General features: G+C 35.9%; 1 protein-coding gene and 1 long non-coding RNA gene across 4 annotated transcripts in view; one reads left to right on the forward strand and one right to left on the reverse strand.

Moving 5' to 3' along the window:
• The window catches only part of LOC118764812, a 17669-nt gene extending 15520 nt beyond the window's left edge, over positions 1-2149 (reverse strand). The window contains exons 1-2 of the long non-coding RNA XR_005000622.1: positions 2140-2149; positions 1708-1710 (exon numbers count right to left, since the gene is read on the reverse strand). This is a non-coding gene — a long non-coding RNA (uncharacterized LOC118764812). The remainder of the gene's footprint in view (positions 1-1707; positions 1711-2139) is intronic.
• The window catches only part of LOC115215564 (high affinity cAMP-specific and IBMX-insensitive 3',5'-cyclic phosphodiesterase 8B-like), a 529283-nt gene that overhangs the window by 459060 nt on the left and 43500 nt on the right, over positions 1-26723 (forward strand). For all 3 annotated transcript variants that reach the window (XM_036505860.1, XM_029784763.2, XM_029784764.2), the window contains 4 exons: positions 1454-1533; positions 3744-3911; positions 8396-8441; positions 12302-12443. In XM_036505860.1, coding sequence (XP_036361753.1) covers positions 1454-1533; positions 3744-3911; positions 8396-8441; positions 12302-12443 — 436 coding nt within the window. The remainder of the gene's footprint in view (positions 1-1453; positions 1534-3743; positions 3912-8395; positions 8442-12301; positions 12444-26723) is intronic.

Here is a 26723-nt window from a genome sequence, read left to right on the forward strand (position 1 = left end):
AGGTGTACATGTAATGTATGCTGTCTTTGACTTGGGTGACAATGTGTGGGATACGACACTTGACACATTAATAAAACCCATGTCTTCATTGTTTTTTGATATCATATATACACACACATACACACTTTTCACATGTTTCAGTTATTTGATTGTGGCCATGCTAGAGTACTGCCTTCAGTCAAACAAATTGACCCTAGGACTTATTCTTTGTAAGCCTAGTACTTATTCTATCAGCCAGTTTTGCTGAACTGCTAAGTTACGGGGACATAGACACACCAACATTGGTTGTTAAGCAATGGAGGGGGACAAATACGGACACACAAACATATACATACAGAAACATACACACACATACACCCACCCACCCACACATACACACACGCACGCACACACACACACACACGCACACACACACATACACACTCATATACATATATATATATATATATATATATATATATATACATATGATGGGCTTCTTTCAGTTTCCGTCTAACAAATTCACTCACAAGGCTTTAGTCAGTCTGAGGCTATAGTAGAAGACACTTGCCCAAGGTGTCACATAGTGGGACTGAACCTGGAACCATGTGGTTGGGAAGCAAGCTTCTTACCACATAGCCATGCCTACACATTCTCACTTAGATCCATACTCCCTCACACACACATGCACACTCTCTCTCTCTCTCTCTCTATCTATCTCTGTCTCATAAGTAGCAGTGTTACATATAATAGTGCAGGCCACAGTCGTGTTGAGGGATAGTGGTTGTGCTATGTGAGAGTCTATGTCGTAGTAGTGCTGGGTAGTAGTAGTGTTATATACAAGTACAGATTGCTGTAGTGTTGGCTATAGTAGTATTGGGTGGTAGTAGTGTTGTGTGACAGTGTAGGTTGCAGTAGTGTTGGATGAGAGTACATTAATATCATGTGAGTATGTATAGACTGCAGTAGTTCTGGATGGTGGTAGTGGTGGTGCTGGTACTGGTTGTAGTAGTGGTGGTGGTGGTGGTGGTGGTGGTGGTGGTGGTGGTGGTGGTGGTGGTATCTGTCAGTGTGTGCTGTAGCAGTATTGAATACTGTTAGTGTTATGTACAAATGTGTGGGCTGTAGTTATGCTGTGTGGCACAGGGTGTAATGGCAAGTGTTAGAGTGTAAGCTGTAGTACTGTTGGGTAATGGTTTTAGCGTTATATGAGAGAGTGTAGGCCACAGTACTGTTTTATGGAAGTAGTGTTTGTTGGTGGTTGACAGTAGTAGTAGTGGTGGTGGTGGTGGTGGTGGTGTCATGTGTGAGAGTGTTAGCTGTAATAACCTAACAACAAAATCTTCAGTCTTCTAATGTTTTATGAATCCTTTTACTCATTGCTGAATCCTTAACACTGCTCCCTATTCAAGGGTCTGAATAGGGGGCAGTGATTATTGCACTCAGCCTTAATATTGTCTTCTCTGTCCCCTAGGTGCTGTGCAGGGTCTGAATCGACACCGAGAATCATTATCTAAAATGCAATCAGTTTTAGTTGAAGCACCCATTAACAAAGTGAGTAATTATTACTGTTATTAATTATTGCATTACTGGTCATCTATTACTCCCTGCATTCACCCTTCAACCCTACCCAATCGTTACAGTTGTTGCTTACCTCTGGTTTCTCCCCATCTCTTGTTGCTCTGTATGCTCTTTGTAAACCCTCACTCCAAGTTCCTCTGTCCAAACTCACTTCTACTCACCTCGTACATTGAAGAGCCACTTGGGCTGCCACTTCTGCTAATCCTTTACAGCTTCTCCTCTAAACTTGATAGCCATGTAGTTACTTTAGAAGAACCTGCTCATCCACACACCCACAGGTTTTGTGGACTTGGGAGTGCATGGCAACCCCACTTGTGCCTCCTGTCTCATGGAAAAATACACCCAAGACAAACTGTAAAGTGGTTGGTGTTAGGAAGGTTAACCAGTCGTAGAAACCATGCCAAAACAGACACTGGATCATAATGCACCTTGGACACATCAGTAACCAACACATCGGTTGGACCACATTTACAGCTTATTTTTTAATACAAAGCATGACTTAACAAAATAGGTGACGTAACATATCTTTTGAATGCCTTATGAAGATGAAGAACTTTATTCTCGCACTTATGTTTCGACTGCATTTTGGCAATCCGATCAGTAATGGCTGTAAGATATATTACATCACCTATATTGTTATGGCCTGCTTTGTATTAAAAAATAAGCTATAAATGTGGTCCAGTCGATGTGTTGGTTAATCTGTGGTTTTCTCCCTTTTCTAATTATTTGCATTATATGTGTATATATATATATATATATATATACATACACACACTTAATGCATGCTTGTGTATTTACTTGAAGTTTCGTGTTAACTCTTTCGAAAATTATTTGATTTGGAAAGTGAAAAGTGGTAACATGAAACCCACTCAGAGTAAACAATGATGAAAATCTGTTTTATTTGCTTTTACGGTTCTGGAATGAAGAAAGCAATCTTCTACTCTTGTACATAGAGTAGAAGAATTGTTCAAAATTCCATTTATATATACACATGTGTGTGTGTGTCTATATATATATATATGTATGTATGTATGTATGTATGTATGTATGTATGTATGTGTATATATATATATATGTGTGTGTGTGTGTATGTATGTATGTATGTGTATATATATATATATATATATATATGTATATATGTATGCATATATTCATATATATATATGTATGTATTATATGTATATGCATATATGCATATCTATGAAAACATATTATACACATACATGCATATACACACACACACATTTCTGTCTTTATTAATGTATCTCCTTGCTTCTACATTTGTATTCCTAAGTGTGTGTGTGTGTGTGTGTGTGTGTGTGTGTGTGTGTGTGTGTGTGTGTGTGTGTGTGTGTGTGTGTTCTTGTTACCATATATGTCTGTGTGCTTATTGTTGACTGAATCTCTGGCATAATCCAATCAAATTTCCCTCAAAATTAATTTCCTTGCTTCGATGCCATTTTTGTAATAATTGTCTTTGATTGCTATTCTCTTGTTGCGTAAAACAACCTTTTACTGTTGCACCCATCGTGTCCTTCACTTAAACATTACATGCTAATATATTACCTCAAAACAATTCTCTCTAACTCCTTCCCTTCTTCTCTCACTCTATTTTTCTCTCTTCTGCCTGCTCCCCCTCTCTCTCTAGCTATCTTTTCATCTGTTCATCTCTTCATATCTTTCTCTCCCTCTCTCTCTCTCTCTCTCTCTCTCTCTCTCTCTCTCTCTCTATCAATTTATTTATCTGTCTATTTATTGCAATATCTCATAGCTTCTATCTATTCATCTGTCTGTTTGTGTCTATCACTTCAACCTTCCATCTATCTATCTATCTATCTATATATCTATCTATTTATCTATCTATCTATCTATCTATCTATCTATTTATCTATCTATCTATCTATCTATCTATCTATCTATCTATCTATCCATGCATGCATCCATCCATCCATCCATCTTTCTCTTTCTCTCTCTATCTCACTCTCTGTCTTTCAATCTTACCCACACATCCTCAAATATACGCATGAGCTTACTCAAACAACTTTATGCACACACACACACACACACACACACGCGACATAGCCATCACTGGGCCATAACATTTTCAATGCCTTTTTCTGCACTCCATACATTGAAAACTCTTACAAATTCTGGTTGTGATGTCTCCCTCCCTTTGATTTCAGGCTATCAGCATCATCAGCAGTGTGCAGGAGAACTGTTCCAACCCAGTGGGACAAGCTTTAGACAAAGCTTTGGAAATATTGCGAAGCAGTGAACTCTATTCTCCCTATTTATCTCAACCAATGAAAGATGACCAAATGAGTTCTGAGCTAGTTGGAGGGTTACTGTCTGTAAGTTATTGATTTCAGTGTATTAACACTTTCATTACTATATTTATTTTGAGATGCTCTGTTGTTTCTTTCAATTAATTTTAAATATAACAAAGAATTTAGTAAAATAGCCTAGTTATCATTAAGCTAGTGTTAGGAACATAAATTGTGACTAAGGTTTGGTAGAAGATTTTAATTCAAAACTTATGAAAACAAGACATCTGTAATACAAAGCCAGACATGGTTTCAGCTGGGTTGGTAACAAAAGGGTTAAGAATTGTTTCTCTATTATATATTTTAACCCTTTTCTTACCATATTTCTGTTGAGATACTTTGTGTTTCTTTCAATTACTTTAAATATAACAAAGAATTTAGTAAAATAACTTAGTTATCATTCAGCAATGTTAGGAACATAAATTGTGACTAAGGTTTGGTGGAAGATTTTAATTCAAAACTAATGAAAGCAAGATATTTGTAATACAGAGCCAGAGGTGGTTTCAATCGGGTTTGTATCGAAACGGTTAATGATAGTTTGATGGTGGCAGAAACAATGGCAAGGATAATGTTGGTAGTGGCAGTGGCAACGACAATGTTGTCAATGGTGGTGGTGTTGGCAGTGATCAGGTTGAGGATGATGGTGATGTGGAGGAGAACAAAGACTCCTTCTGAATAGCTTTAATGAATGAATGGTGTGGATAGATTTGAAGGAGAAGTCCCAGCTCTGAAGCCATAATGTAATAATGAGCAAAAAGCCTGATCTTATGATCAGACAAAAATGTGCTGAATTTTGAGTTGACAGTGGTTTTGTTGAGCAATATGGAGCTGGCTCATGGCAGCAAGCTGACAGAATTGTTAGCATGCCGGGCGAAATGCTTAGTGGTATTTCATCTGCCATTACATTCTGAGTTCAAATTCCGCCAAGGTCGACTTTGCCTTTCATCCTTTCAGGGTCGATTAAATAAGTACCAGTTATGCATTGGGGTCAATGTAATCGACTTAATCCCTTTGACTGTCCCCTCTATGTTTAACCCCCTGTGAGCAATAAAGAAATAAATACGGAGTTGGCTCGTGAATGAAATGGGCCTAGAATATGAAAAACGTAGGGATTCATGTAAGACACTCGCTTGGCAGTGTACTGTACACTGCCTTTAATAGGGGTGGGATGTTGCGAAATTGTAAGTAGATCCATTGTGGCTGGTGTTGGATTTTGGGAAGGATTGAAAAGTGAATCAAGAAGGAAAGAGAAATTGTTTTATCATGGATCTGACAGACACGTGAGAGAGAAAGGGGATAGCAGAGAGAGGGGAGATATGAGAGAGGTGTATAGGAGGGAGAGAGGTGATAGGAGAGAGAGGGGGTAAAGGAGAGAGAGAGAGAGATCAAAACTGAGAGCAAAGAACATTTTGTCAGCAAGTAATAAACGAAATTGTTGTGTTGTTGAAGGACTTTCTTTGGTTTGGTGATTACATGGGTGAGGGTGGGGGTGGGGTTGAAAGTCTGAGCTAAAAGACACCTGCCATTACCTGATAACATCAATGCTATGTGATGCTGCTGTAGGAAGAAATATTGTCAGAAACAGCCAAGGTCATTGTGATCAATCAACAGCTGATGGTGAGAGTGTGCCACAGTGTGTGTTTGTGTGTGGGTCTGTGTTTGTATGTATGTGTCTGTGTGTATGTGTGTGTGTGTATGCATGGATACGTGTGCGTGTCTCTATGTGTATGTTTATATCTGTGTGTCTGTGTGTGTATGAGTTTCTGTGTGTTTGTGTCTGTGTGTGTGTGTCTGCATGTGTGTGTGTGTTTGTGTCTGCATATGTGTGTGTGCGTGCATGTGTGTGTGTATTTCATACAGGCTTTTATGTACCAAGTTCAAATTCCACCAGGGTCAAATTTTCCTTCCATTCCTTCTGTGACAATAAAATATTTAAATCCCTGTCAAATACTGAGTTGATTTAACTGAGTGATATTCATGTCTCCCAAGCTTCTTCAGGCAAGGGACAGTGGTCAGTAACCTGTAAAAGAATTTTCATTTTCAATGCTCATGCATTAAGGACAGATGAGTAATTAGCTTTCAATGACATTGTCCTTATGTCCACATAACACCAACCCACTTGAGACTTCCCTTGATCCTATGATACAAACTTCTTGTTTTCATATGATCTGCTTTAAAATCTTCCATCAAAATTTATGGTAATTTATGTTCCAAACACCAGTTTAATAATGACAATGTTATTTTACTAAATTCTTCACTATATTCGAAATTAATTGAAACAATTATGATAACAAAAGTATTAAATACAGGGTGATATCAAAAACATCCTGGACTAGGTCTGTAGCATGCCAACAGATGGCAGCAGATGGTTGCATGTGTGATGGGAGCTTGTAGTGACCCTCATAAGTGGGCTTAGGGACATTGCTGCATTTATTTTGCAAGTTATGAAATTTGTGTTTTTGTGATAACATGTAGGCTGTATTTGCTATTTTGTCACAGACAGAAAGTTGGAACAAAGAGCCAACATCAAATTTTGATTTAAACTTGGGAAGTTTGCTACAGACATTGGGCATACTTTGCCAAGCTTATAGTAATGAGGCAATGGGTTGTACGCAATGTTTCAAGTGGTACAGGTACTTCAAAAGTGAAACAATGTTTCTGGAGGATGATGAGTAATCTGGAAGACAAGAAGCAATCTGAAAGATGATGAGCAATCTGGAAGACGATGAGCAATCTGGAAGACAATGAGCAAGCTGAAAAATGATGAGCAATTTGAAACATGATGAGCAATCTGGAAGACGATGAACAATCTGAAAAATGATGAACAATTTGAAACATGATGAGCAATCTGGAAGACGATGAGCAATCTGATAGACGATGAGCAATCTGAAAGATGATGAGCAATCTGGAAGACGATGAGCAATCTGGAAGACGATGAGCAATCTGGAAGACAATGAGCAATCTGGAAGGCAATGGGCAATCTGAAAGATGATGAGCAATCTGGAAGACCTGCCATGAGTGTCACACTAGGAAATGTAGATAAAATTCATCAGCTTGTGCATGAAGATCATTGGAGGACAATATTGCTGATGTTGTTCGTCTGTCTTATGGGTTCATGGAGGCAATCATAATGTTTGAATTGAAGATACTGTGTGTCTCTGCCAAGTTTGTCCCCTGCCTGCTGATCACTGAGTAGAAAGAACATCGCATTGAAGTCTGTCAACATCTCCATCACTGTGCTGCTGATAAGCCATCCTTCATGTCGAGGATCATTACCAGAGACAAGAGTTGAGTCTACAGGTACATCCCTGAGACAAAGTAGCAGTTGTCACAATGGAAGATCCCTTCATTTCTATGACGACGGAGCTACAGCTCACTCAAAAGCATGCTCATTGATGATTGTTTTCGACATCTGCAATATTGTGCATTGAGAATTCATTCCTCCAAGAGTTCTACAGTGATGTTTTGAAGTATTTGAAAGGGGACATTTGGCAAAAGTGACCAGATCTGTTGAGTGCAAAGAATCAGATTCTTCATGATGAGAGTGCTGCACCTGATGACTGAGCTAACTTTACTCATGAGTTTCCCGCTAAAAACAACAGGGCATCACTTCGGCACCCACCTTGTTTGCCAGATTTAATACCTGCAGACTTCCACTTCTTCCCCAAGATAAAAAAAAAACAGCTTAAAGGTTGCAATTTTAACACCATTGTTGAGATCCAGAGCAAATCGCAGAAGGTCCTCAACTCACAGAAAATGACTTCCAGGCTGGATTCCAAAAGTGGCAGGAATGCTAGAACCAGTGTATCGCTGCATAAGGGGTCTATTTCAAAGGAGATGATGTTAAAACTTCGGTAAATAAGTAATTTTTTATTAAACGCAACTTGTCCAGGAACATTTTGATACCATCTCGTATATATCTCCATTGAGAAATATATTTAAATATTTTTTGTTTTATTTCCATTATTCTATTGTTATACCAAACAATTATTAAATGATAGTTGATTTAACTCTGAGAGGAATTATAGTCAGCGCCAAGTTTGGTATGTCATACATAAAACACCAGAAACTTCTGAGAGCAACAGAGCAAGTTTTGTGTTAGTTGTCATTTATGCAGTGTCACTTCACTGTACAACCGTAATATAAATTCCCTCATGGTACTTCACTAGAACTATTGAGAACTGAATGTTTAGCAGCACTGGCATATAAGATAGAGACACATTAACACTTCAGCTCTGTTACATAGATACCACAGTAGTATATCTCTATTATTTCTCAGCTTGTGATTGTTCAAAGATAAAACGCTAAAGAGATTAGGTTGATGTCTTGTTGTTCAGTCAATGGACTGTGTCTTCTTTTACTAATGTACAAGAATTAAAGAAGGTCGAGTTTGCATCACATAACAGCTGTGAATCTGCTAATGAGTTTATGTAAGTTTGGAAAGCTGTCTGTGAGACATTACTGCTTATTGAATAAGTAATGATTATAGAACTATTTCTTTGTATTTACAGCAAGGATTAAGAAGACGCTTTTCAAACTATGACGTCAACAGATCTTGTAAGTATATTTCTTATTGTTAAGCTTATTATCTTTATCATTTTAAAAAAGTTGGACATTGCAACACATAAAACATTTAACATAAAAATACTAATTAAGTGCAGAAAACCGCAGCATCTATACTAATTAACAAAAATATGTATATTGGCTACACTGTATGAATATGTGTATATATTTGTGTGTGTGTGTGTGTGTGTGTGTGTGTGTGTGTGTGTGTGTGTGTGTGTGTGTGTATGTGTGAGTGTGTGTGTGTGAGAGAGAGAGAGAGAGAGAGAGAGAAAGAGTAGATATAGAGGGTCATCAGAATATGATACAAAGTCATTGCCAGATCAGGTGAAGAGAATTAGACCTTAAATGAACCAAAGTTTCCTTCCGTCTGTCTTTTGATCAATTTGGCAAAATCTACTGATTTCTATTATCAAAAAAAGGCAGATAGAACGAAAGCCTTGTTGAGATAAAGGTAATATCCTTTGCTTTATCAATGATAAACATAGATTAGGCATTACATATTTCTAATGCTAGGTTTTATTAAACTTTTTGTTTCTTTACCCTAACATAAACAATAAGAGAAAATCCTGACCACTGCCAGATAGAAGAAAATGGCCACCACACCATAAAATATCGCAAATGAGAGCAAGACATCAGCAGATACAGGGCAGAACTGTTCTATGAGGAACAGTATTATCTCCACCCAACAGTCATAACCTGGTGTCCTTGTAGCAATAAAAGGCGACAATTATACAGGATAATGTTAGAACATAAACGAAATTGGAAGTGTATTAGAATTTTATATCCTGAAATTGATGAAACCAGACTTGATATGGACACAAAGGAAGATCTCAAGGTTATTGTAAGATCAAAAGTTGTCCATTATCAATTAACTATTTCTTCTTCGTAGATCTTTATTGCTCTGAATAGATTCCAGCGACATTTTATATCACTTTATCATGTAACACATCTCTTCTTCCACTCCTGTCATGATCCTAGCCTTTACACACATCTTTACTGTATACCTTTCTTGTTATATCCTTTTCTCTCAATCATTTCATTCATTCAGTTCCAACTTACACCACCACCAACAACTTAACTCTTTTGATACCAATCTGTCTGAGACGACTGCTCCTGGTTCTATGATACCACCTTCCAAGTTTATAAAGTGATCAAAATTAAAAACTTGCATCAAAATTTCATGCTAATTTAAATTTATATCCGAAATACTAACTTGATAATGACAAAGTAATTTTAATAAATTCTTAATTATACTCAACATCGTTTGACACGAGAGCAGTGTATTTCGAATGAAATATGGTAACAAAACAGTTTCACTTCCACAGTTGACACTCAGCTCCACCCTGAGTTTTAACAGCTAAGTTTTTGTATTATTTAGTTATTTTATTATATGACAAAACAGTATAATTAAATAGACATCTGCTACGATATATTAAATATTACTATCTATCAATACTGCTCTACTATATTCTTGAAGTTTTGTGCTCTGTTATGTGTTATCTTATATTATTCTTAATACTAATATTGTACAATACATTATATTAGAAAATTACTATTTGTAAATCTCACAACAAGAGATATTCAGCAACAGTACTTTGGAGTAAAGATTGTTTGCCAACATAACATGGCAGTCCTGGTTTATGATGAATGTTGCTGTAATTTAACCCCAGGAGACATCATCTCCAGCTGGCTATATGACATGATCTGTGTCCTTATATTTTCAAAGGGTATCTTGCACCCCCAATCAGCTAAAGACAATTTCTCTTCATCAGCACAGAGTAATTGTTCGGCTAGAGGTAGTGTTGCCAAATTCCCTTTCGAAATATATAGTTTCTAAGGTAACAACTAGCCACTGATCTATAAATTAGATATTGTTTTGAGCTGGGCGGGGGTGCTAGATTCCCTTGTTCGAAAACATAAGGACACAGATCGTGTCGTATAGCCAGCTGGAGACGATGTCTCCTGGGACTAAATTACAGCAACATTAGTCCTAAACCAGGACTGCTATGTTATGTTGGTAAATAATCTTTACTCCAATATATTATTTGTTTGTCATTTTAATATGTATCATTACTGAAAGTAAGAGTATAAACATATGGATATGCAGAATACATGCATACAGATGCACACACATACATATATACATATGCATACACACATACATACATACATACATACATACATACATACACACATACATGCATGCATAGGCACATGCATACACACACACACTGACCCACACACATGCGCACAAACAAACAAATAGTAACGCAGTTTAAATAACGGACAGAGTCAAGACTATTGAAAAGGTTGCAAAATGCAACGAAAATTTTAGGAAAATAAAAAATAAGAAATAAGTGGAAATTTTACCGGTGAGTGTGTTAAATTATAAGGCACAAAAAGAAAATGACTCTCCCCAGACACAACAGTATAAACACATTTATTGATAACATATATTGATAACATATTGAAATGGAGCTGATATTACACAACATCTGACCAAAGGACTAACATCTACCACTTTTTCATTTTTGATTGAAACTAGTGTAGCATTGAGACACATGCATAAAACAAATATGGCATGGATTTAGATAAGGGCTTCAGTGGGGAGTGTGTGTGTATGTTTGTTTGTGTGTGTGTGTGTGTGTGTGTGTGTGTGTGTGTGTGTGTGTGTGTGTGCACTAGTATGGATAAAAATGCTATATTCAACAGTCCTAAATTAGTTAGATGTTGAGCAAGGAAGCACCATCCTCTCCAAACCTTTTTATCACATGTCTATAAATGGTCATCAAGAACATTGACTGGACAGGTGGTGTGAACATCAATAGCAAACAACTAACACTCCTCCAATTTTCAAATGGCATTGTACTCATCACTGAAACTGCAGACCATACTGAAAGACCTGGACACTCAGAGCTTACCAAATAGGGGTGGAAAACAATGGAATCGAAGAGGTGAAGGAGTACATCTATTCATGTCACACAGTGAATATTTGCCAAGATATGGATGCTAAAATCTCAAAGAGAATAAGGGAAGGATGGAAGGTTTTTAACTGAAGAAAGGATGTGCTCCAAACAAAGCTAAACAATGTCATGTGTGTCTCACTCTCCAAAAGCAGCATCCTCCCGGTGCTCTGATATGAAAGTGAGACATGGGCTACAGTGACGAGGATAGAACATTGGTTAGCTATGATGCAAAGGACTATGAAGAATATCATTACAAGAGCATATTCGAAATGCAGTAATTTGAGAATTGAGCAGAGTATTACAAAAGACTGAAAAAGTCAATGAAGTAATTTTTACTGTGAAGTGTCAGGAAATGGTTTCAACTGCAATCAAATTGCGACATAAAACTTTGGATGTAAAATATGGTCTTCACAACAGTGTTTCAAGTACATTTGGTTGAGCAATTTGAATTCAGTGCAGAATGTGGTTCCACGCAAAACCACCACATCTGCATATTCTTATATGTTCTCTTGCTAGTATAACAGCACTCTTCATTACATAGCAGCACCATTCGCCTAATAGCAGTATTGTTTACCATATTTGGGGAGAGGAGAGTGCTGAAAAGTTCCCGGCTTTAAGGGTATCATGAAACACCTAGCTGGAGGCCCAACCTTCTGAGTTCTCTTTCAGGGTTTAGAAAAACTGAAATACCGCTTCAATAAGTATGTGAATCTGAGAAGGAAATATATTTGAATAAAATCATAACTAATTGATTCTCCTGTATTTTCTTTTACCCAAAGCCAGCAATTTTTCAACATCACCTCATCCCAGTTCTATTTGCTGTGTATAGACATGCACACACAGCCAGTCTATGTCGACTTAACCTGAGTTTGTTCTCTTTTGCAGCCCATCACTCACATTTCCACAACATTCCATCAAGTCCAACGACACTCTTGAACCAAGTACCAGAAAAAATCCAGTTAATACTGGAAACAGAAACCTCCTGGCACTTTAATATCATAGATCTGGAGAAAGCTACGAACAACAGGTAAAGAATTATTGTCTGTGGTTTGGGCAAGTGTCTTCAATAATAAATCTGGGCTGAATAATGTCTTGTGAGTGAATATGGTTGACAGAACTTGCATAGAAGCTTGTTGTGTGTGTGTGTGTGTGTGTGTGAGTGTGTGTGTGTGTGTGTGTGTGTGTGTGTGTGTGTGTGTGTGTGTGTGTGTGTGTGTGTGTGTGTGTGTGTGTGTGTGTGTGTTTGTGCGTGCATTCCCCCACCATTACTTGACTACTCTTTTGGTTTGTTTACCTCCTTATCACTCAGCAGTTTCTCCCAAAAGACTGACTGAATAAGTGCCAAACTTAAAAAAAAAATACTGGAATCGATTTGTTTGACTTAATTCTTTAAAGTGGTACCCCAGCATGGCTGCAGTCCAGTAACTGAAACAAAAGAATTAAGATTGTAGAAGCATAATTATTCACATAAAAATGAATTAAAAGAAAATATAAAACTCACAATAATTAAAACATGATATAATTATATATATAATGATATATATATATAATATATATATATATATATATATATATATATATATAGAGAGAGAGAGAGAGAGAGAGAGAGAGAGAGAGAGAGAGATTATATTATATATATATATATTTATATATATATATAAAACATGAAAAATTGTTGGCTAAGTTAGGTTAGTGTCCTAACTTTTTACCTGCTTGCCAATATTTGTATTGTGTTCTTGGGCATTGAAAAGTGCATTCTGTGTCAGCTGTGCTTTGAAAACATAAACATCTTCAGATTATAGATTGCTTTAATTTATTGTAGCCTGTCTAGTTTTTGCTAACAACACATTTTTTTGCATGATGTCTATATTCTAAACCTAACTGTGTTTCTATGGTTTTTACTTCTTCAAAATGTCCCTAGCACCACAATGAGTTGCTTGTTTGATTTTTTTTGAAAATGGTGAATCTTTATTACTTTTCTGAGGATAAATATTGTTATTTACTCACCTCTTTTTATTGATTTCTGTTGACTGTTTTTTGAAACATTTCTTACTTTTCTCTCTTTGTATTTCTAATCATTATTTCTTGTCTCTCACACAACTATGGACCAGTTCTACTCTTTACTTCCATTAGCAGATGAGATGTTTGCTCATTTATTTCTAACACAGTGCAGTGCATGAAGTGATTTCTCCTGCTATCACCAGAGTTGTTGTTCTGGAAACACATCTTAACTCTTTTTTTGCTGTTCTAATTGGTCTCCATTTCATTCCAGTTTTTATTTGGATTTTTTTCTTAGACTTTCTGGTTCTTCAAGGCATGATGCTCAGAGGTGATTCTTACTATGACAAATATAGTTACTAGGACTTTTGACTTGTATCCACATTCTAGTGGCATTTGTTTCAGTGCTTCAACTAGAAAGAGTTCCAGTATGGCCTTACAGCTTTCAGGATAATTATGATTTGCAAATCATTTTGATGCTCCCAAACTTCATGTCATCTCTCATTAACTCTGCTTTAACAACTTTCTCATGCAGTGATAAGAAAGTGATGACAAATTATGAGCCTGATGTCTCTTATCAGTTACTCTTGTATTTCTTTGCCCCTTGTATGGGTGAAAGTATATCTAACAATTTCTGTCTGTGTCTTGATTGAGACTTCTATTTTGAAAGAGCAGCAGATATGACCATAACTTGCTTTTTCAACTGAAAGGATTTCTTCCTGATATATCCTGAAATGTCTTTATAATTTTTGTTGTGAGAATTCTATTTTTGCTAGAACACAGCTATATAATTTTTCTATTTCTCTTATTTGGATTAGATCTTATAGCAAAGAAATCAAAGAAATGCTTTTTGATCTTACAAAATTCTCCAAACTCTTTTCTTTTCCTTGGAGTTGTGTTAAATCTAAAAAATTTATTGGTTCTGTTTATAATGTAATTGAAGCAAGGGTAACTTTAACACAGCTATTATGGGAAAAATTTTAAATGCAAATGTTACCATTGTTGTTGTTGTTATATTTATCACTATCGTCAAAATTGCCTGTTAGAATGTTTGAAATATTTCTATGTATTCCTTTAAATATTTATTTTTGCTTTTTGTGTTCAGTTGTGTACATTGTTTCTGTGTTGTTTTTACCTCACTAGCTATTGAAATGTTTTGTTGCATATTCTAAATGCGTTTTGTGACCACTTTGAAAGTGAAAATGTCAAGTATCTAAATTAAATAAGAGAAAACAAACCTTTTCACTTTTGTACTCCTCCTCCAAATATCAGGGGCAGGATTTTTTCAGAGTATTATGATCCTATTTAGCAAATACTACAACCAAAAATTAATTACATAATTCAATAAATATGGTCTGCCTTTGGAGAGAAATAAATACAGATGTGTATGCTTTGAAAGACCCAATAATAATAATTATTATAACAATTTCTTCAACTATTGCTACCTGTTCCTAAATTTGTGGGGAAGGTGTTAGTTGATTAAATTGATGTCAGTACATATTACCTATGAATAGAAGAGATATGAAACTATAAAAATATTAAAAAATCTAACCATATGTGTTTGCATAAATATATATATATATATGTATGTATATGTGTTTGTGTGCTTGTCTGTGTGAATGCCATAAACATATGTGTACATGCATTAGAAACATATATATATATATAATTTTTTTTTTGTTGGCATCCTTTTTGTCTCGGGAGACAATGGAATTGTGCATAAAATAATTTAGTCTGGCTTTTACATTTCATGTCTTAATACATCTCCTGCTGTGGTTGTGTAATCCTATCCTGGACAAACTCTTCCTCTGGCAGGTGCCGCAAATGTAGTGAAGACTTTGCCTGGCTGGTTGTAATGTCATAGTTTCTTGTTGACGTCTTTTCTTGTCTTTCCATTTCTCCTCTCCCTCTATGTCACTCCTTTGTGTTCCCTCTTTTACGGTACGTCGCCAATCTCCACGGTTGCTGGCAACTGCTTCCCAGTTGCTAATATTGATGTCGCAGGCCTTCATGTCCTTTTTGCAAACATCCTTGTGTCATAAGAACGGTCTTCCCACAGACCTAGTGCCCCTAGCAAGGTTCATCAACTGTTTAGAGCACGCATGTAGTGACTTTGGCTTAGTTATCAGAGTATGGCCATACTCTTTTCTTTTTGGTCATTCCTGATGATTACTGGATTGGAGTCTCTATCTCTGGCATGCAACCATTTGAATACTTTGTTATCATGAGACTAATAATAGCAATGATATATATATATATATAGATAGATAGATAGATAGATATACATATATATATACTTTTATATATACATATATGTATACTATGTGTGTATGTATATACTTATATATATATATGTATGTATGTATGTATGTATATATATATATTTATAAATAGTTATATTCATATACATGTATGTATGTATGTATGTGTATGTATATATGTATGTATATATATATATATATATTTATACAAATGTATGTATATATAAGTATGTGTATATATATAAATATATATATTATATATATATATATATATATATATATATATCTTTACATGTATGGGCATGTATGCTTGTGTGTGTGTGTGTGTATGTGTGTGTGTGTGTGTGCATACCATAGGTACAGATATATATATGCATATATATATATATATATATATATATATATATATATATATATATATATATATATATATAGGTATCCTTGAATGTAAGATAAAGAATAATGCTAAGATCTAAAACCATAATTGATAAGAAAAATATTCTTCCATCTGTATAATCATTTCTGAGAGAATTACTGAAATATATTCTATATGACATTGTAACTAATTGGAAATTTGATATCTACCCATGTGTTTGTATGTGTGTGTGTATGTGTTTGTGTGTGTGTGTGTGTGTAACTGTAAATATGATTATATAAATATATATATATATGTATGTATGTATGTATGTATGCATGCATATAGGCCTGTGTATACATGTTTATGTATGTGGGTGTACATGTGTGCATGAATTTGTTTGCTTGAGATAACATGTATGCATGCACAGGCTTTTGTTAGTCTGAACATTTGGATACATATTTACATTTACATATGTGCATTTGTGTGCATGTGTAGCATGCATGCATGTGTGTGTGTGTATACATATTTATTTACTAGGTTTTCTGCATGCCATGGTTGCACGCAGTGCACTTAAAGATAGATTAGCAGCAGTATTCAATTGCATTGTGGGAAGATTATAAGAAGAGAAAGCTAACACAATAACAACCAATATAGATTTAACACAAACAACAACAACAATAGCAACAATAACAACACCAAGAATAACAACAACAGCAACAACAACAACAGCAACTGCAGCAACGGCAGATAAGGATTTGAATAAGAACAGCTACAAGAACTCTGCAATAATGGCAACAACACTCCTACTTTCGCTGCTAAAGAAGTAACAACAGCATCACATGTACACACATGTAGGATTACATAACATGTGTCAGTGTGTCGATGTTTACGAACGTCGGCTCATGTGTGTGCATGTGGAGGTAGTTGTTTAATGTGTGCATCAGTAAGCATACTTAAGCATACTTTTGTATGCTTCAGCTACATGTTAAAATGTTATTTTGTACTTGTTTATGTCTATGTATGTGTATCAGTGTGTGTGGGTGTAAAAAATATATATGCATATATATATATTATATATATATATATATATATATATATATATATTATATATATATATATGTGCATATATGTATACGGACATATATATATGCATATATATATGTATATATATATATACATACATACATACATACATACATACATATATATATATATATATGCATATGCATATATATATATATATATATCATCGTGATCACCATGACCAACCAGGCTAATAGATGTTGCTACACATCGCTGGTCACAATGCACTTTGCATTGTTTTAGCCTTCAAATGATGCCACCCTGCTGGCTAAGTCAGCAGGCCAATATATATATATATATATATGTATAATTGTAGTTGTGGCTGTATATATATATGCATAATTGTAGTTGTGGCTGATGCCAATGCCGCTTGACTGGCTCCTGTGCTGGTGGCACGCAATAAGCACCATCCGAATGTGGTCGATGCCACCATGGAAAATAGATGTTAAATGATGATAATGATGATGATGATGATGATGATGATGATGACATATATATATTTATAGATAAATATGTTTGAGTGTGTGTTACTGTATATATATATTTATATATATATAAGTAACTATATATACGAATATTTATGAAATATATATATATATATCATCATCATCATCTTCATCACATTCATTTAATGTCCACTTTTCATGCTGGCATGGATTAGACAGTTTGACTGGTTCTGGTAAGCTGGAGAGCTGCACAAGGTTCCAGTTTGATTTGGCACGGTTTCTATAGCTGGATGCCCTTCCTAATGCTGACCACTCCAAGAGTGTAATGGGTGCGTTTATGGGCCACTGGCACAGGTGCCATTTGCATGGCACTGGCAATGGCTATGACTATGGTTCTACTTGGCTTAACAAGTCTTCTCAAGCACAGCATATTGCCAAGGTCTTGGTTACTTGTCATTGCCTCTGTAAGGCCCAACATTTGAAGATCATGCTTCACCACCTCATCCCATGTCTTCTTGGGTCTACCTCTGTCACAGGTTTCTTCCACAGTTAGAGATCGACACTTCTTTACACATCTGTCCTCTTCCATATGCATCACATGACCATATCATCATATTCGTCTCTTTTGCACACCACATCTGATGCCTCTTAAAAGTGGCTAAAGGTGCATAACCTCTCCACAACTGGAGGAAGAAATACTTCTTGGTCAATTAGTTTTGTAACCAAAAAATATTTGTCTGTGCAGAGGTGTTACAGGCGGGGCAAGCAGGGGTAAGATACTCGTGTAGATGCCCAGTGGCAGGGGGTGGGGTGATGTGAAACTGAGGGTTTGTGTTTAAGGCTGAGCTGGTAGCTGGCACTGACAGCCAGAGTAACAGCCCAAGCAGCAGTGGTATATCCACTGGCAACAACAGCAATGACAACAATGGTAACAGCAATAGCAGTGCAGCAGCAGCACATCAAGAAGTAGACACGATACCAACAGTTATGACAGCAGCAGCTACACCAACTTTGCAGTCAGAAATAGCTGCTAGACCAGCAACAATGGAACCACCAGAATCACATATAGGAATATAAGCATCAGCAGTGACTCCAGCAACATGAGCAATGATATCAGATCCTAAGTTAATGAAACAAGCATCGGCTATTGTAGCACATCCAATACACAGACACAAAAATATGTCGTTTTAGCTGCACCCTGTTTAAGCAATCCCATACATAATTAAATGGAAGTTCCTTGACCAACTTTGGACATATATAAATTGGAACAAACAATGTAATTTCTGCTTGACAGAGAGAGCAAGAATCCTAGAAAACCTTCCTCAACCTGGGGACCTTTTTAAACTCCAAGAAGGAAGTATTTAGCCAATGCCCTAATCTAAAATGTTTCCTTCTGCAAATTTAGAATTCCCCATTAATTGGAAAGGCATGCCACAGCTCCTTCGAATATCACCTGTCACAGTCAATATAAGGGATATATTTGTCCATGCAGTACTGCTGCATAGACTAATATTTTTTGTTTACAAAACTAACTGACAATGAAGTATTTTTCATCCGGTTGGGGAGAAGTTATACACATTTGGCCATTTGAGTCTGATGATTCACCGATATTGTTAAGTGCTTTGTAGGTGTGAAACCAATGGTCACTTTATCACCAGCCATAACATGTAATTTCCTAAAAGATATATTACTGCTCTAATGCTTTAGAGTAGTGGTTCCCAACCCTTTCATTTAAATGAGTTTTCCCACAGACCTCTTTTAATATACTTATCCTTATGTATATATATATATATATATATATATATATATATATATATGAAATTTTGAAATTTAGTTTGTGGACTACCAGGGCTCTGTGAACCCCAAGTTAGGAACTTCTGTTTTAGAATATTTGAACTACTGACAATATATATATACCGTGTGTATATATATATATATATATATATACATCCAATTTTTGGATATTTGAACTACTGACGATATATATATATACTGTAAATCCTCGAGTATAATCCGCATTTTTTCCCAAAATTTAAAGGTCAAAATCCCTAGTGCATACTATATACGAGGTTAAAAATGAGAATTATTTTCTAAGCAGTGTCCGAGTCTCTATTTGTTGTCTGGCAATGTTTATTCAGATGCATCTTGTGATGCCAGGCACAAAAGTACCTTAAGCTAAGCCTGAAAGCAATGAAGTCATAAATGAATCATCCATAACTTGCAGTAAGCAACATTTATTAAACGTTATTACTGTTATTTCTTTATTTTCTGCAAACAAAATGCACAAAAAGACTACACATTTGCATTATGTTATATGTACAATAATAATAAAGGACATTACCATATACAGTTTTACAAACCAAGGACGTTATATAGACCTCCTTGACTCAATTTAGAGAAGGGGTGTGTATTATACACAAGGGCAGACTATACTCGAGGATCTACGGTATATATATATATATATATATATATATATACACACACACACACACACACCATATATATATATAGATAGATATACATATATGTAGATACATACATATATATATACATATATATATATATATATATATATACATACATATATATACATACATATATATATATATATATATATATATATATATATATATATATGTAGGGATGGCCATAAGTCGTTTTACACAAATATCCAAATGATTTTAAAACAGAAACATGGTAACAATTACATCGTATCTTCAAATTAAATCTTCTAACAGAATGACATTTGTGCTTTTTTTTCCCCCTTTACCACTTTATCATCTTTAAGCTAGCTTTCTTATGTCATTCTGTTCATGGTTGTTGCCGATATTGGCATGGCATGACAATTAACTCTTCACCAACGAATCCTCATAGTAGAGCAGTGTAGTTGGAATACAATAAAAATTCAACGGCTACAACTGCAGCATCTGTGCAAGAATTTCCTGATGGCATTCCTCCATCATGACAATCAATGCTTTGGCTAAGTTTCACAAGACTGGTTCTGACAAGAAAAGAAGTGAGCACTTGAAGAATGTGAATACTGATGAAAATACAAAAAATGTTAGGACTTTCTCTCAGAATGTGCCATCAACATCTGCAGTTCATGCGAGTTTGCATTTGCATATACCATGCACAAGTTTACGGAGAATAATGAAAGTCATTCAATTGAAAATTTGGCAGCCTCGTTTGCTCCATCAAATGTATGATGACGATTATGACAGATGTGTAGAATTTTGTGAATGGCTGCAGCAACAACTGCATGAGGACATTGATATCAGGGACAGAATAATTTGGGTTGGTGAAGCTTCATTTAAGTTGAATGGTTATGTTAATTTACCCAATGCTGTGTACTACTCCACTGAGAACCCTCATCTGCTATGGGAGACCAACAACCTTTCCCAAGGAATTTCTGTGTGGGGAGGAATTTGTTCAACCAGTGTTTTGGATCCCTACATCTTCGATGGAATGGTCAATTCTCACCTATATCTTGACATACTACATGATTTCACCATACCTCAGCTTGACACAGACAATGACATCTGGATGCCGGATGGTGCTCCACCTTGTGGCAGAAATGCACACGACTTCTTGGATGACACTTTTGAGATGTGGATCGGCAGGAGAGGAACCATTGAATAGCCTCCATGATCACCAGACCTGAGTCCCAGTGATTACTCAATGTGGGGTATTCTGAAGGAACGCATCTACTCACAAGATGTTCAGACAATACCTGAGTTGAGGGAAAGCATTATTGCAGAATTTGTAACCCTAGACAATGATAAGGACTTGTGTTGGCAAATCTGCCACTCCATCCAGAGAAGAATCCAGTTGTGTATTGATTCTAAAGGACAACGCTTTGAAGATACAATATAAGTGTTATCTTGTTTTTGTCTTGAAATTTTAATTGTATGACGACTAAATAAAAGTTACATCATTTGGAAGAAAATTGTGTTTATTATTATTAGAACTGGGTAAAGCAACTTATGGCCATCCCTCTCTATATATATAATGTATGTATTTATGTATGTATGTATGTATGTATGTATGTATGTATATAATGTATGTATTGTATGTATGTATGTATGTATAAACATGCACATACATGTGTCCTTATTTCTGTGTGTATATCTATGGAAAAAGGGATGTTAAATGATGTTGATTATATATACACACATACATGTACATACATATATACACCCATATACATGTTAATTTTAAATATATATATATATAAACAGTAAAACCACATTAGTTGAAGCCTCACTTTATGCTGCACTGAAATAGACAATCACATTTATTTTTACGAAGAAAAAATTGACATTGGCTTCAAAGATTCAATTGTTTTGCTTTCATCAATTTGATGAACACAACTGAGCAAAAAATCCAAAGCCTCTGTCACACATGTGTGTATGTATGTGCATGCACATGCATGTATATGCATGCATATGCATGTGTGCATGTGTGTGAGTCAGATGAGAAAGAAAATCTTGCTGCATTTCAGGATGGAAAAGAAACAAATACTTCTTTGGTTTTAACTGAGATATTTAATCAAGATAATACTTTCCTTCATTGTTAATAATCCTATCTATCTAGCAAGTTGTTAATCCCTTTGGCATAAAATACTTCAGGTTTCAAAGCAAAAAATGCTCAATATCTCTTCACAATTAATGAAATGTTTTCCTTCTGAATAATGGTACCGTGATCTGAAACCATGATGTTCAGATGGTGCAACGTCACGCAAGTAAGCAAGATGACTTAAAACGTTCATATTCCATAATATAAATGCAACATCACTTTACAAATGACCTGTGATGAGCACTTTTTCTGCAAAGTGTTGTGCAATTCTTCCAATTGACAACAATATTCCAAATTAACTGCTTGTTTTGGTTTAGCACTTTATGGCATCCAATATGCTTCATCTTCCAACAAACACTGAACATAACGTTTTTCCAATGCTGTCCTGGCTTCAGGATAGACTCTCCCTTTCTCACTGGGTGCTATTCATTGTTGTTTTCATAGGAGATGATTATAGAGAACACATTATCTTCTATCACTCGTGATGACTCTATCCGGAAAAGTTTCTGTTGTAAGTCTACTCTTCAATGAGGAGCACTGAACAAATCTTTGATTAAACTGTGAAGCAGTCAGGTGATGAGGAACTCAGTGACCAAATTTGAACATTTTTCCTAGTTTGTGTGGCCAAAATGTGACTTGAATTGAACTGTTCTGTTAACCCTTGTGCAGTTTGCTTTGGATTTTCCTCAACTACAATTTTCAGAAGCTCCATAACAATAGATCTTGATCATCCAGATGGAGGGAAATCTACAAAAAAAAACTTTCCCAAACGAATTTGGGGAACCAAAATCAGCATGTGTAGACACTTAAAACTTTGTTTCTATAGACAGAACAAATACTTCTTGCTGCTTCCTTTGCTGAAGAGCCCCTACTGAATTCATACAGCATGCAGTATCTGATATGGGTCTAATCTGAACTCATTTTAAAAGGGTAAAATCAATACAAATTTAGCCATTTTGGTATAAAATAATCTGCAAAGAAGGCAAAAAAACAAACAATCAAACATTAGAACGTCAAAGTTGATGCATATTCTGCTGTAAGTATTGGAAAAGTATCTTCCAAGTGATTGTGTCAAAAATGGAGCAGAACTTTCTTATCAACCAAATGTGTGTGTGTGTGTATGCTCGTATGTATGTGTGTATATCTACATATATATGTATATATATGTATGTATATATATATATATTTAATCTCATTCTGCCTTTTAAAAATCAATATTTAAAATCAATAATTATTGATTTTCAATAGACTTTATTCTACTACTACTACTACTACTACTACTACTACTACTAATACTACTGCTGCTTCTGACTTCACTTTCACTATGAACAGATTTGTGTAAACAATTTTAAAATCTATAAACAACTATAAACAAAATTAAAAGTAAAAGTAAAAAAACAGAAAGGGACTTCTTGATAGAAAATGAAATATTATTCACCTCTCAAAGACAAGGTAAACTTTGTTCACCATTCCACTACAAGTAGATCATTATCTTTAAAATGAAGCTAAGCATAAGAAATGTTCATCTGCCAACCAAAATGTTACCTGAATAAATCACATCATTTATATAAAATTTGCTTGGTTACATAACCCGGACATAGTTTAGTGAATTATTCTTAATAATTGAGTTCACATCCTATCTTGAAAATTTAAAAACCTGAATTGACCCTCAATGAATATGTTACATTATTGCTTTAGATGAGTGCTTTTCATACTCTTTTTTGAAATCTGCCAGTTTTCTTTTATTAAAATATTTCCAATACTGCTCCTGATATGATTCAACAAAATTAAATAAAAAAAAAACTCAGTTCTGTATTTAAGAGATGAGGAATTATGTACATTATTTACATTTGATGGATATTTGTCCTCATCTTGTTTGTTGTTAACACAACATTTCGGCTGATATACCCTCCAGCCTTTATCAGGTGTCTTGGGGAAATTTTGAACCTGGGTTCTCATTCCTAAACAACAAGATCTAAAAATAACATCGAAAAATACCTTAGGAATGAGAACCCAGGTTCGAAATTTCCCCAAGACACCTGATGAAGGCTGGAGTGTATATCAGCCGAAACATTGTGTTAACAACAAGCAAGATGAGGACAAATATCCATCAAGTGTAAATAATGTAAATAATGTACATAATTCCTCATCTCTTAAATATAGAACTGCATTTGATAAATAGATAGACAGATAGGCATGTCTGTTAGGCAAGGAACCTTGCCAAAGCAGGCACTGGAGCACAACACAGATTTTGTCAAAAACATCTGATTCATGCCAGCATCAATGACAGATTTTAAAAGACAATGATGATAATGATGACAATACTCATTCTTGCACAATTTAGCCCATAATTCCTATTTATGCACATAACTATCAGCACCATTTGTGTGTGTGTATGAGTGTCCATCTCTGACCTCTCTAAAGTAAAAACCCTACAAACACCAACTTAGATTCTCTCCATTATTTACACCAATTCTTCTTTCCACACATATATGGACTCAACTAGTTCCTTCACCACATGGACTCATTCCAGAATTCCAATAGTAAAAATATGCATCTTCACTTTTGTCACATTCCTCATCTATGAAGGATTTCAATAGACTTTGAATACAATGTTGCCTGGTATATCTTATTATTTACTAAGCCATGCACCCACAATATCAAGCCAAACCAGCTTTGCTTATCTCAAAATTGAGATTCACTTCTCTCAACTTAATCTACTTAACAAACATTCTGAACTCATTTCTTATTGCTAACACAGAACTTTCAGTACACAGAAATGCTAACCCAACCCCCAACTCCACCCCACCCTGGCTTCCCTACACCCTCCTCCATACACCCTACCAGTGAAAACCCACATACCATCAGCACTGGTTTCACTGCTCCTTCTTCCTTATTTTATTTAGAAAAATACCATTAGGATTATAGTTTTGATATAAGCAATTGTTTTAGTTTAGTTTCATCTTATCTATCTCTCTAATACATCATTGATGTATGTTATTCCATTAATCCGCATGTCTCCTTAAAACTTCTTTCTGTATATGATTGCAACTTAGTACATTTGTATCAACTGCTGCATTTCATCAATGCATATGCAGTTGCATACCTGTATATCGATGTATGCATCTATGCATTGTATACGCTTGCGTGTGTAATTTGTGTGTATGTATAACATTATTTGCATGTGTTCACAAGCCATCATCATTGCATACGTCTACATATTGCATATATGCTTGTGTATAAGCATGTGTCATAATCACCATAAACTTCATCATCATCATCATCGTCGTTGTCATCATAATCATCATCATCATCATTGCCATCACTGTCATCATCGTCATCATTTAATGCTGTTTGCATGGGCCAGACAGAATTCATTGAGACAAATTTTCCTATGGTCAGATGTCCTTCCTGTTGCCAACCCTCAACTGTTTCCATGCAAGGTGATATTTCTTTGTGAATGGACATGTTTTCCATGGATGATTGGAATTGAAGGACACTCACTTACAACTAACATGCAATGTCAACATGAAGAGGTACATGTGCACACACACACACACACCCACACACACACACACACACACGCACACACACCCACACACACACACACACACACAAAAGCACATATATTACAGGCTTCTTTTAGTTTCCATCTGCCAAACCTACTCACAAGGCTTTGATGGACGATACTTGCCCACGGTGCTGCACAATGGAACTGAACACAAAACCTTGTGGTTTGGAAGCAAGATTCTTAACCACACAGCTTTGCCTGCATTGAGAAGTTTCCTTTCTGTCTGAGTATAAAGTTGTATTCATGTGTTTAGAGGCCGTCTTCGTCATGTACATCTTTACCCTGTGTACATGTTCATGCATAACCATGTAAAATCACATGCATATGGTGGGTGCAAAGATAACTGATGGGTTAAGAAATTGGAATGGAAACAGTTTACTCCCTGCACATTCTATTATGCTCCACCCACTCCTCCGTGTTTCTAACAAAAGAATCCCAGGCCCATGTGGTCGCATCTTCTATGAGTTCCTTTAGGGCCTCGGAGAAAACCATTGACTAACGGGTATGCCCAGGACATGCAGTGTTGAGGAATCGATCTCTCCAGTCAGGACAAGAAGATCTATCCTTGACATGCGGATGGGAGTCAGCAGCGGACAGCCCTGACCCTTGAAGACTCTTGCGAGTAGGGGAGGTACTTGGCTACCCCAGTAAGAAGAGAAAGGAGAAGAAGAAGGGGTAGAGTTAGAGGGAAAGAGAGACAGAGAGCTGATAGAACGGTAGTGGGGGATATAAGTAGTGCAGAGAGGATAGAGGGGTATGTTATATACAAGTGTGAGAGGAGGTGGTTACAGATGGGGAAGAGGTGACTGTAGTAGGTAGTGGTGGGGTAGACATGGGTAAGGACATGGAGAGTGTGCAGATAGGCATGTGAGGGATAATGGAAGGTCCTGCAGAGAGTGGTGGTCATGAGTGGTGGGATGGTGGGGTATTGGGAACATGAGTAGTGGGGACGTTTTGACAGATGGCAGATTGTGTGTGTGTGAGAGAGAGAGAGAGAAGGGCATGGCCATAAAGT

This window comes from Octopus sinensis, linkage group LG9 (genome assembly GCF_006345805.1).
Source record: "Octopus sinensis linkage group LG9, ASM634580v1, whole genome shotgun sequence".
Taxonomy (NCBI): domain Eukaryota; kingdom Metazoa; phylum Mollusca; class Cephalopoda; order Octopoda; family Octopodidae; genus Octopus; species Octopus sinensis.